Source organism: Clarias gariepinus, chromosome 3, assembly GCF_024256425.1.
Source record: "Clarias gariepinus isolate MV-2021 ecotype Netherlands chromosome 3, CGAR_prim_01v2, whole genome shotgun sequence".
Lineage (NCBI taxonomy): Eukaryota > Metazoa > Chordata > Actinopteri > Siluriformes > Clariidae > Clarias > Clarias gariepinus.
This window is the reverse complement of record NC_071102.1, coordinates 44042128-44054159: the sequence shown is the minus strand read 5'-3', so window position 1 is coordinate 44054159 and position 12032 is coordinate 44042128. Positions and strand designations below refer to the sequence as shown.

At 39.5% G+C, this 12032-nt stretch overlaps 1 protein-coding gene across 1 annotated transcript; it reads right to left on the bottom strand.

Moving 5' to 3' along the window:
• Window positions 1-52: 52 nt before the first annotated feature.
• gtpbp2b (GTP binding protein 2b) lies at window positions 53-11556 on the bottom strand. The gene is made up of 12 exons (XM_053493292.1): window positions 11244-11556; window positions 9180-9206; window positions 8885-9069; window positions 8547-8655; window positions 8075-8272; window positions 7717-7891; window positions 5601-5820; window positions 5357-5492; window positions 4599-4657; window positions 3672-3843; window positions 3284-3448; window positions 53-3144 (listed from the first exon to the last, which is right to left on the bottom strand). The coding sequence occupies exons 1-12, from the start codon at window positions 11418-11420 to the stop codon at window positions 2950-2952; spliced, it is 1818 nt and encodes a 605-aa protein (XP_053349267.1). The 5' UTR covers window positions 11421-11556; the 3' UTR covers window positions 53-2949.
• Window positions 11557-12032: the final 476 nt, after the last annotated feature.

Here is a 12032-nt window from a genome sequence, read left to right as displayed (position 1 = left end):
GGATGTGTAATCCCCGCTTTATCCACAAGATTCAATCGAGGAAACCGCAATCCACAATAAAACATCTCTTTATTACTTACAAACGAGTTGCATGTAAGGTACAGTGCAGGTCATGAGCGCATCCCAGACTTCCGCACAGCATGCAGTGTATCAGCCAAACACTGTGCCGTGGGACACCAGATGAAATGTTTAGGAAAAAAATTTAATGTTACACACGTCACGGTAATAAGCATCCAAAATATCAGGTGCAAAATGAAAAGTTGGCCATAAATACAACACTTTAGTTTGTTGATTTCTATTATTTTTTTCCTCTGGTTAATTGCACGAAACCTCGATGAATTCAGGAATCAGCACGAGCGCACAACATGCACGTCAAACAACAGACAGGAAAATATTCACACACGTTTCGGTTTGTTAAACTTGTTAACATTCTGTCTTTACATTACAAACTATTTAAACTGGAAAAATTAATCTGAAGCGCAAGTTGGAGGAAAAAAAAACCTTTATCATTTTTAGTACGTTTCTAATGATTTTAAATTATTATATTGCTATTTCATATTTTAAATTCCATATCCAAAAACAACTATTTATTAAATATTAGCTGATATTAACTGTTAGCAAGTAAGCAAGTTTTAGTGAAATTCAACTGACATACATTTATTTATAATTAATTGTATTTGGTAATTTACTACTTTAAAACATGAATTAAGATAGCTCAGAATAACTATTATCTCCAAATAATGAGATATTAATTAAAATAACGGCATTTTCCTTTACAACTTGCGGTTCAGGATGTCCATAATGTAAGATGCTTTAACACTTAATGTACTTATATTGGAAAAAAACAAACAAAAAAAAAACAGTTATTACAGTTACTAACAAGGTCCGTGTTTTTCTCGCATGTCCACGGAGCTACTGTACGTTCTGATCGATCAAGAAACAAAATGGCGCTTGACTTCACTCCGCGCTTTTCTGCAACCCTGTAGGGTCAAGTGTAGCACGTCGAGCGTGAAAGCAGCCTTCACAGTCTTTACTTGGCACAAAACAAGCTAATAATGTTTTTTAGTCCGCACGCCAACATTCCATCCCATATTTAATATAAAAATGTTCCTAATTGGAGGGGAAATCCATCAACAAAACATAGTCCTAATAAAAAATAAGTGCTAAATGCAAAATAAGAGCTATAAAGTGCAAAATATTTTGTTATTTATTTATTCATTTATTCACGTCATATCAGACGAACAAAATAAATAAAATAAAATAAATGATGAACCATCTTCAAAGTTAATTTTTTACTATTCAGTCTCTGGCATCAGAATTAATAACTAAAACGCAAGTTCAAGAACTTAACTCAGATGCGTTAGTCCTAGTGCTACGGAAACAATTGCTTCCCCATTTCAGTAATAACCATAAAATACACATGAAATTTTATTTTCCTATTTACTACAAATGGCACATGCTTTTTTTTTCAGGAAAATGAAATGTGCAAAATCACTGTGCAGAAAACCGTATATTGAATTCTATCCTTTAACAGGTGTTTTTCTTTCGTCAACTTTTGTCCAGACTTTCCTTCCTCGTTCTGAGGAAGACGTTTCGATTGCGTAACTCTGCTGTAACTCCATCAGCCAGCTTTATTAGACCTGCTAATCGCTCACTGCTGTGTAGTGATAAAAATAATAAGAGGAATAAAATTATAAATATTCACATGTAGTGTGTGTGTGTGTGTGTGTGTGTGTGTGTGTGTACGAAATTCAACCACAAGTAAATCTCTGTGACGTTCGATTGGGATTTCTAGGCTGCTATCTGCTGACACTGTGTCACACACCATTACAGTTTTATATAATGGAAAAAGTGCTTGTATAATAACATGCCAACGATCTAATCTTGAGTCTCATAATGTCCACCTTAATTCACAGAGATTCATGCCACAGCGGTCATGTCCCAAACAACACACACACACAGACTATTTAGAATATTACATCTAACTATCACCCTACTGTGGTCATGTCCCAAATCACACACCATAACACTATAAAGGAAGTACTGTTATGAAGATTTTACCATCATCATCATCATCATCATCATAATGTGCCAATGTCCCAATCTACATGCCCTAATTCACTATATGGGGCAAATAAACACCAATGTGGTACATTATCTCGGCCGCCCTATTTATGCCACATTGATGCCAGTGCACTTTATTCACTATTTAAGGACATGTTAAATATGCCATAGACGAGAATCAGAACTAGGGCTAGTAGACACCAGACTGGAGAACTAGGCCACTGTGGACGTGTCCCAAACAACACACGCTATTTCACCCTACAGGCCAGACAATTACTGTCACGAATACGTACCTGACGTGTCCCAAACCACACGTCTCCTTACTCTTATTTTTTTCCCCTTCTTATACAGTAAACAATATGACAAGTAACGCATTAGCGTTGGAACGAACTGGTCCACATCGCTACATACAGTACCACTGTTACGCGTTGTTGCTATGGTTACGGGTTATTATCTCAGCAGCCTATAAGACACAAGTGTATATTTTTGTTCAGCTGAGCAACAGCAAAGGCATGAATGAAGAGTGTGTGTGTGTATATATATATATATATATATATATACACACGCACACACATAGGCCTGAAGCTCATTGTCGTGGGTACGTCTCAACATTATGATAGCGTGTCAAGGACAAACGTTTAGTTGCTAGAGGCGTTCCGATATAATGAGATCACAGGCACCTGTCAGCCAATCAAAAGTGAGCTGTCCAGGGTGAGAGTTCGCTAGGAAGTTTTAGCATTTATTCTAAACATGTTTGTAGTTAAATACTAACTTGTTTTTTTACCTGAATGGGAAACCCCGCCCAAACCGTCTCCTATTGGCTGAAATAAAATAATGTTTATATCGACACACTGTCTATCTCTATATTTTTCTCGTTCTCTCTCTCTAGACGTGGTTCTGGCGTGGTTTGTAATTCTGGTCATGTGCGCTGTTCTGACCAGACGGTACCAGATGGGTCACATGACCGATGCCCTTTGTCACGCCTTCACGGAAGAGCAGCTTTGCGCCGATGCGCAGGTACTCAGGGTGTTTCAGAAAGCGGAAGCACACTACTGCCCTCTCGCCGGTGCGCAGCTCCTCCTGTACGACACACACACACACACACACACAGTATATTGTCGTGGTCTTTGCATCCATGCTATTCAGACACACTGCAGTAACGTAGTGCAGGGAGGTCAATAAACTAGAGATGACAAAAGGGCAGAGCGACCACGCCCACCTTGCCAAGTAAGCACTCCACCGTGGCCGTCTGACGGACATTTCCGACGTGCACCGTGACCTGGAAGCCGCTGCGGAAAGTCTTGGCGTGGAACAGTAGCACGATGGCCGCCTCAAACTGCCAGCAGATGGTGGGGTTCATCTTAGGACTCACCATCACCATGCCCTACACACACACACACACACACACACACATTATTCATGTCAGTACCGAGTAAGGACGTTGTTGGGTGTTTAAACTTTTGAACATGCTTTGAATCATTTTCCTGCAGAGAACGTCTTTACTTCATCTCAATTCAAAAAGCTAAACAATGATGTGATAAATCCAGGAGTGCCCAAACTTCTGCATACCACGGTAGCCATGCTAAGCGTGCGCGTCAGAACTTTACTTTGCGCAGTAGCGAGCGGTCGAAGTTGCCGAGCGCCAGCGTCGCCGCCTGTCCGGCTCGGAGAACCCTGCAGGCCGAGCGGTTCCTCTGCATGCTGCACACCTTTAACCGCAAAAACTTCCCCTCGTCTGTGGGCCCCACCACCAGGCGGTCCCCCTCACGACACACACCACTACACACACACACACACACACACACAGATGAACTTCTATAACTCTGGAAATAATTAAAACTTTTTTTTTTTTGCTTTTTCCACATTTTTTTTTTTTTTTTATGCTGCAAACACTTCTTTTAGTCATTTTGTTGACAAAATAGTTTTGTTTCAACAATTATTTGTGACAGATAATTAGGGCCTAAGCACTACAGTGTGTGAAGGGCCTTCTTGTTTTCCTAAGGATTATTATCATTGGTGCCCGAGCACTATGACATTAGCCCCGTGTCGTCAAGTGTGTGAGGGCCCTCTTGTTCTCATTATCATATCATATTTGTTATTTTTGTTGTAAAGGATAATTTTCCTTTTTTTTTTCTTTAATTGTGAAAGATGTTTTTTTGTCATATTTGTTATGAATACTTTTGGTGTCTTTTGTTGTCAGGTTTTTTTTATTGCTTCTGTTGTTTTTTTTGTTTTGGTTGCATATGTTATAACAGTTTTACCTATGTTGGTTACTGTTTGACTGATTTTTTCTTACCAAATCCTTTGCTTGCTTCCTTTTTGTAAGAATGTTTGCTTACATTGTTTACTTTATTTATAGTAAAATCATTAAGACAGAACATGGTTGTTTGTTTTGCGTTTTTTTTTTTTAACATCTTTTACCTCGTTACCGTGAAAAGTTCCAAAAACAACAGCTCGTAAAAAAATTAACTTAAATACACGACGACTAAGTGAACATGTACGCTGTGTTATCGTCACTTGATAAAATCACTCGCCTGTAGAGCGTTCCTCCGACGACTGTCCCTACATCAGGCACGCTGTAGATCTCATCAACCTGCAACACAGTCACCGCACTACGTTAACAAAAACTAGACCGGTACATTTTCTGAAGAACATGTGTGTGGTGCTCGCCACTGATCGGCTGCCTGAGTAAAATGAGCCCACCCCCATGTCGCTATGACAACGGGATCCACAGTTAGGTTCGGTTTCAGTTAGGTTTAAGTCTCTATGGAAGTTTCCAGGGCAGGGAGTACAACTGTGAGCACTTCCTGTGTCACTGGGGAGTGAGTACCTTTACCATAGCGCCCGAATAAGCTGCACCTCTTTCATGGGTCTACGACAAATGGTACGGGACTAGTTACATGCCATGTTTGTACGGAACAATAACAATAAAAAATAATAATAATTTATATTATTAATAATAATAATAATAAATAATAAAAAAAGGAAAGAAAAAATAGAAAGATAAGCCTGCAAGATAATACAAGTGATTCTTTGCTTTGAAAGCACCACTAATAAATACTACATTGCTAAAAGAAGCAAAAAAACATTTATATTAACTCTAATATAATTTAAAAATGCAACTTCTATTCTGGGGTTGCTTCAATAAGCTGTTTGATTTACTTATTTTTCTATTCTTATGCAATGCTCAACCAGGGCTAAAAAAATCCTTTTAACTAAAGAATAAAATTAAAGTGTATCGAATCGTTTGTGATGTTAAATGCATCTCCAGTGTGTGTGTGTGTGTGTGAACCTGGAACTCTGTAAGCTGCTGCATGAGCTCCTCCTGCTCTTTGCTGTTGCTCAGAGGAGGCAGAATGTTAAAGAAAACCTTCAGCAGGTCCAGATTCTCCCCAGAAACACTCGACAGCGTGAAGATCGGAGTGATGCTGCACATGGGGGTAAAGGAAGAGCTTGAGATTAGAAGCTGAACCTGAGAATAAATATAACACACACACACACACACACACACACACACAGACTCTCAGAGCGTGTACCTGGAGGACTGTGCGAAGCGCTGGGCGGCGGTAACGGCATCATCGCGGTTGGAGATCAGCATGGGAACCTTGTTACAGCCGGGCAGCTTGAGCAGCCTCTCTAACTGACGCACGGTCTTCTGCACGGCGGCGCCCACACACACGTCCACCTTACTGACCACCACGAACACGGGCACCTTCAGCGCCAGAGCCAGACCCAGGTGCTCCCGAGTGGTGCCCGCTGACCGACAGGGAGGGAGAGGAGCAGACAGTTTTAGCCTGGTGGTACTATTTTTGGAGAATTAGAGAATTAACAATTATCTAGCAAAACTGTTAAAACTCTGAGGCACCTGGTTGTACAGATGAGGTCTGTGGATTGTGACTTACTGTATATCCAGTTTTACCTATTTGTTTTTCTTTTATCACAAAAACAAACTCAAAAACAAGCAAAAAAAGTTTGCAATCAATTTTTATAGTTTTTTAAATTCATATCTGAAAAGGCAGAAAATTTGACGTTTTTAGTCGTTAAATTTACTTAAGTGTTACTGGGAATAAGAAGTTTGTTCGACATAATAATTTTTTCGCAGTTTTGAAGAATTTTTTTTTAAACGAAGGTAAATTAAGTATTTTAAATTGATAGAATATTTTAGCAGATTTGCTTTAAGTCACAAGAGTGTTAAAAAGCACAAATGCCAAAATATTATAAATATATATATATATATATATATATATATATATATATATATATATATATATATATAAGCTACATGATGAAACTGTCTCTGATAAAGACCTTCCCAGGAAGCAAGACCAAAACTGAGCTGTGCTGCAGAGGAGAGGTTCATTTAGAGTCACCAGCCTCAGAAATCCACAATTAACAACCAGCAACTCAGATTAGAGCTGTTATGAAGCTTTACAGAGCAGAAGTAGCAGATATACATCTCAATATCTGTATCTCAATAACTGTTTAAAGACGATTATGGTATATTTTGTATAAACGCCTTCAGTATTTCGTTACAGTGTAGAAAGAAATGACCATTTAGTTAGAAGGTGATCCCAAACTTTTTGGGCTGCAGCTAACGATTATTATAATAATCGATTAATCTGTCGATTATTTTTCTTCTTCTTCAATTAATGGAATATAAAACCAGTGAGCAAGAAAAGCATTCATTTCCAACCCTTTACAGAACTAAAATCTTTAGAAAGTGCACAAACATGTTGCTCCTTGAGCTGTTATGATAATAATAAAATAAAATAAAAATGGACTAACACTAAAAACATGGACATGCATGCTTTACATCTCCCAACTAGATATAGTGGAACCTTGGATTACGAGCATAAACACACTAATGGAATCACTGCTGTAAAGTAAAAAATAAAACAAATTAACCTGCACTTTACCGTTAAAAAGAACAGAGCAGTGTTTCTGTGTAGAGCAGAGAAAAAGAGTGTGCGTATGTGTCTGTGAAGGCGAAAGTAGGAGGAGTCTGTATGTGTCTACACACGCACAGCAGGCAAAGAGCAGCCTAAACCTTGTGCAGAGAAAGAAAATGGATTTTCTTTCTAATGAGACTTGCTTTTGCTTTACACGTGCGCTGTACACACACGCATACAGACACAAAATAAAATATGTTTTACACACACACATGGTCACCGTGGTCATAGTAAACCGTATACGCATGCACGGATGATTATACCAGTAAGAGACCCAGCAGCCTCCGCTATGTATCTTTCCTCTACCTTCGCTCGTTTTTTTTTTTTTTTTTTGCTCCGCCCTGTCTATGAAGCTCCGAACAACGAATCGATTATGAAATTTTTATGAGGTTTTATCGATTCGTTGTTGCAGCCCTAATTTTTATTATTATTAGTGGCTTCAACATTCTCTAAAAATCCATTTAAACCAGTTTTGTCACTGACGGAAAGAAGCAATGTGAAAAATATGGCATCTAAATATTGTGCTTTTTTTAAAAATGGAACTTTAATGTTTATAAACTAAGATGTATGAAGTGGTATCCAAATCAAAAGTTTTTTATAAACAACATATATATTTCTTTATATATATATATATATATATATTTCTACTTCTGATATTATATATTATTTCTTACAACTGTTTATCTCCTGAACCTTCACTTACCGATGCCCGTGTTTGCCCCCACCACCAGCATGGCGAAATCAGGGCAGTAGCTGGTCAGGCCAAAGATGGTAGTCTTCAGGTACTTGTGGTGGCCAGCCAGATCGATGAAGGTGATCATCTTAGATGAGCTCTCACAGATCTCCTCTGCCGTGCGTGACTCGCTGTAATTCACCACCTGGTAATCAACCTCTGACTGTTACAAATCACTGAAACTGGATACTCTCCCAATAAATGTTAAATGATGCACGCATTAAAAAAAACTTATTAGTGAGGTAAAGCACGTTATTATAATCTTGCAGCTGCACTATAATCAAATCACCGGACATCGCTGTGGCGTAAAGTTCTACATTCGTCTCACCTCTCCTTTGCTGTTAAACCCAAGAATTTCGAAGCTGATGCTGGAGGTGCGGCCTGTCTGGATTTCGTGCAGGTGCCGGAACAGGTTGAGACGAGCTCGGCCTCGTCCGTTATCGAGCTCACCCTGCGTCAGGACTCCCAGGAGAGTAGACTTCCCTGCGTCAACGTTCCCCAGCACGGCCACACGCAGGTCCAGAAACTATACACACAAAGCAATAGCAAAGGAGTGAATAAAATGTTTGAGTTTAATGACCATAAAAAAAAAATTCCCTTAGCCCTGGCTATCCACCTAAACCTTTATACTAGTAGTTATTAAACTCCTGATTAAGTAACCTGACCCCTTTTCAGCTACCGAACTATAGGCCTATATCAAATCTCCAGAAGCCTAAAGCGGTTGTGGCACAGCAGTTATCCAGCGCTGGTTTAAGTGGTAGATGACCCACTGCTAGACTCTGATTAGGGTTTGTACTGACCTGCTGGTTATCTGGAACTTTCCTCACGAGGACCTCTGCGATTTTCCGGGGTTTGTCCAGCTCGTAATCAACTTCCCGCTCTCTCAAGAGTGTGATATCCGCACCCACCCTGCATGCCACCACACACACAAACACATACTAACACACACAATACAACCGATGACCTACGAACCAATTCCTTGTCTCATAGGAATTACAGATAACTTAAACATGGGATGTTCATAAAATATGCTTGAAAAAATATATACGTTATCCAAATATATCTGTTGGCTGTATTATTTTTTTTTAGGAGGCAGGTTAGGATTACAACAAATTAAAAAGCTAGTGTGCGTTCATACTTCTCAGCCATCCTGCGTAGAGTGTTTATGGAGGCCTTCATGTCATTATCAGTAAGTCCCACCAGCAAGCCGTTGTCCTCGACACCGATCTGGTAGACGGCCTCCCCTCGGCCCTCCTGCAGCCGCCACTTCAACTGCGTGGCCAAGTGCTCGAAGCGGTACTGCGTCGGGTTGACTAGCTTTAGCTGAGAACAGGACACGTGTCACTGAGAATATGTATTTATGTTTTAAAGCTGGATTAAATAGTGTCTGTGTGTATTAATCAGGTCAGAATAAAGTGCAGGGGATGCTGTACCTTGTACTCAATATTTCCCTCCTCGGCCTGAAACATGATAGATGACATTTGTTACAGGATAAATAAATGTCCACACCAGTTTGACACAGTGAAATGTTCAGCAGCACACAGTACCTGTAGCTGTAATAATTGTTTTGTACTTTTTTATAGTTTTTGAATGTGTGGCCTGTTGGAAACTGTTTTAAAGAATTTGGCTATGAGGTTTTTTAAATACGCACGTTTTTTAAATAATGCAGTTTCATTGTGGGGTATTTCATTTGGGGACATTTGTCTGTAATTTATTTATTTTTTTGGCTTGGAGGCTTTTGACTGCTGGGAGAGTCTCGGGTAATTTGGCTGTAATGATATTTTGTTCTAGGGAACAGAGATGTAGCCAAATTTGTTTTAGGGAACTCTGTGAGGGTTCTCGGTGAGAACATGCAAACTCCATGCACACAGACCTCGAGGTCAGACCACTAACCACTAAGCCACCGTGCCACAATACTGCGTTTCAAAAAGGGCTAATTATCTAAGGGCCCACATCAAGAAATGAAAACAACTAAGGAGACTTAAAATGACCAAAATTGGGTTAAGAAGTGTTCAACACATTATTAAAAGCTAAAAAAGATAGTGCTGAAATGTCAACACTACATAAGAAACAAAATCATGAATTATTATAATATAATTTAATATAATATATATTTCATATTGAAAGTGAGTGCCTTTTTACACATACATCAATGGAAAAAGGTCATGTGGTGTAATAAGGCCAGACTGACCCAACAAATGAAGTGATGCTCCCATCATACAAACTGTCCACAGTACAAGCCTCTGGAAGCAGTGTTATGATCTGGGGTTGCTTCAGTTAATGTTATGTGGCAATAAAATGAAGTCAGCTAACGACCTAAATGTACTGAAGAACCAGATTATCACATCTATGGAGTTTTTCTGCCCTGATGGCACGGACATATTCCAGGATGTCAATGCCAAGATTTAGGTGGACAAATTGTGAAGCCTGGTCCTGGGAGCGTGAGAATCATCCTCACATTTTCAGTTTGGGGCCATTTGACTGTGGGGCATTTGGGTTATTTGGTTTTGGGACACCTATTTATATGTAAGGAATTTGATTATTTACGTATTAGAAAAAAAAATAGTTGATTTTTTTTGTTTTTAGGGCTGTGTCGCAATTAGTTGCATGATTAATGATCATGAGAGCATTTGTTTTTGAGGACATTTTAGTTTAATTGATATTTAAAAGTGGGGTAATTGTCTGCAAGTAATAGTACAGTGGTACCTCAGCAAAATGTGGTATTGCAAAACTTTAAGTGGTTATTGCAAAACTGTCTTCATGTGCTGAGGTAGGTATTTAGATTTGATGGAATTTGACAGTGATGGTATTTGTTTGTAGGAAAATTTAGCTGAGATTTTGTTGTTGTTTGGTTTTGAAGCTGTGTGTTGTTAAGGTGTTGGGATAGTGATTATGAGGACATTTGTTTTTGGGGGACATAATAGTTTGAGTGATATTCGGCTATTTTACAAGATTTCTCTCACAAGAAATTAACCTGATTCTGTTTAAAGTCACCACGTAAAGGATTATTATTATTTTTATTTATTTATTTATTTATTTTGGTAAAAGTGGTACCTGAAGTGCTGAGGTGCTCAGATCACCGTCCACCGGCAGCCGAGCTAAATGTATCAGTATCGAGACTGAAATTGAATACGTGACTGATACGTGATTTCATGATTGACAGTTTGTAACTTTATTTAGAGCTATCATGCTAATTGGGGTTAGTCAGACTCCTCACACTACACAAAGCTACGAGTATTAGCTAGCTGGCTAGTTACAATAAATGTATCTGTTTAATAAGCATTTGTTCCTCCTAAGTCCAGCAATTTAAGAATATTCCGCTGTATAACACTCTGTACCTGAGCTATCTGCAGAAGCTAACAGGCTAAGATTAAATCGCCTCAGCAACGTTCGCTTCACGCGCATTAACGGTTATTAAGATCAATATTAAAAAAAAAAAAAAAAAAAATCTGTCAGCATGGACACGCCCACAGCTGAGGGGTTAAAAAAAAAATTACCTCAGGGGGCAGAAACGGCGGCGGCTCGTTGGCCTTTTTGCCCCTCCGCCTCTTCCCCCTCCTCCTCCTGCCTCTTCGGTTGCGTGATTTGCGCTTGTGTCCGTTTTCTGTAACGGATCCGGGCCCAGGCGCGTGCGCTTTCCCATCCATGTCACCGCAGCGTTCAGCGACCTGCATTTCCCCAAACCGCGACTCCGGGTCTTTAATTTTCTCTCTGTGATTCCCGAACAGTTCTGCGGAATCTTCGGATTCTGATTCCGTGCGGACAGAGGACGAGTCGGACACCGTTTTAATGCAGCGCAGGCGCGCGCTGTGGCCGGTTAGGGTTGCCAGATTGGATTAAAATGATAACATCTAGATAGAGACTGTTTTTTTTTTATGCATGAAACTGACCAATGTACAGAGAAAACCTTCCTTTTATTGACAAGTTTTATACAATTTACTGTACATACTGCTCAGATGTATGAATTAGATATAAGATGTAAGGTGGTTGCCAAGTGACATAAATCTAAATGCAAACATTTCTGTAAAGTACAGGTCTTCAGGACAAATAAACGCTTCTTCTGACTTCTTATTATTCTTATTTGATTACAGTTCACCAACCTCACATTTGTACCTGTACCCCAGATGTGGGTTCTACACACATTCACAGGGAGGACTGACCTTCATATCAGTGTGCCAAAGTCATCATCCTGTGTACATCAGGGGCTGTGCGAATGGTTCTATTCCGACCAAGTGTGTTACCACGTCTGCTATTTCGTCGTGGACAGCAAGTAAAACTGTGTGTAA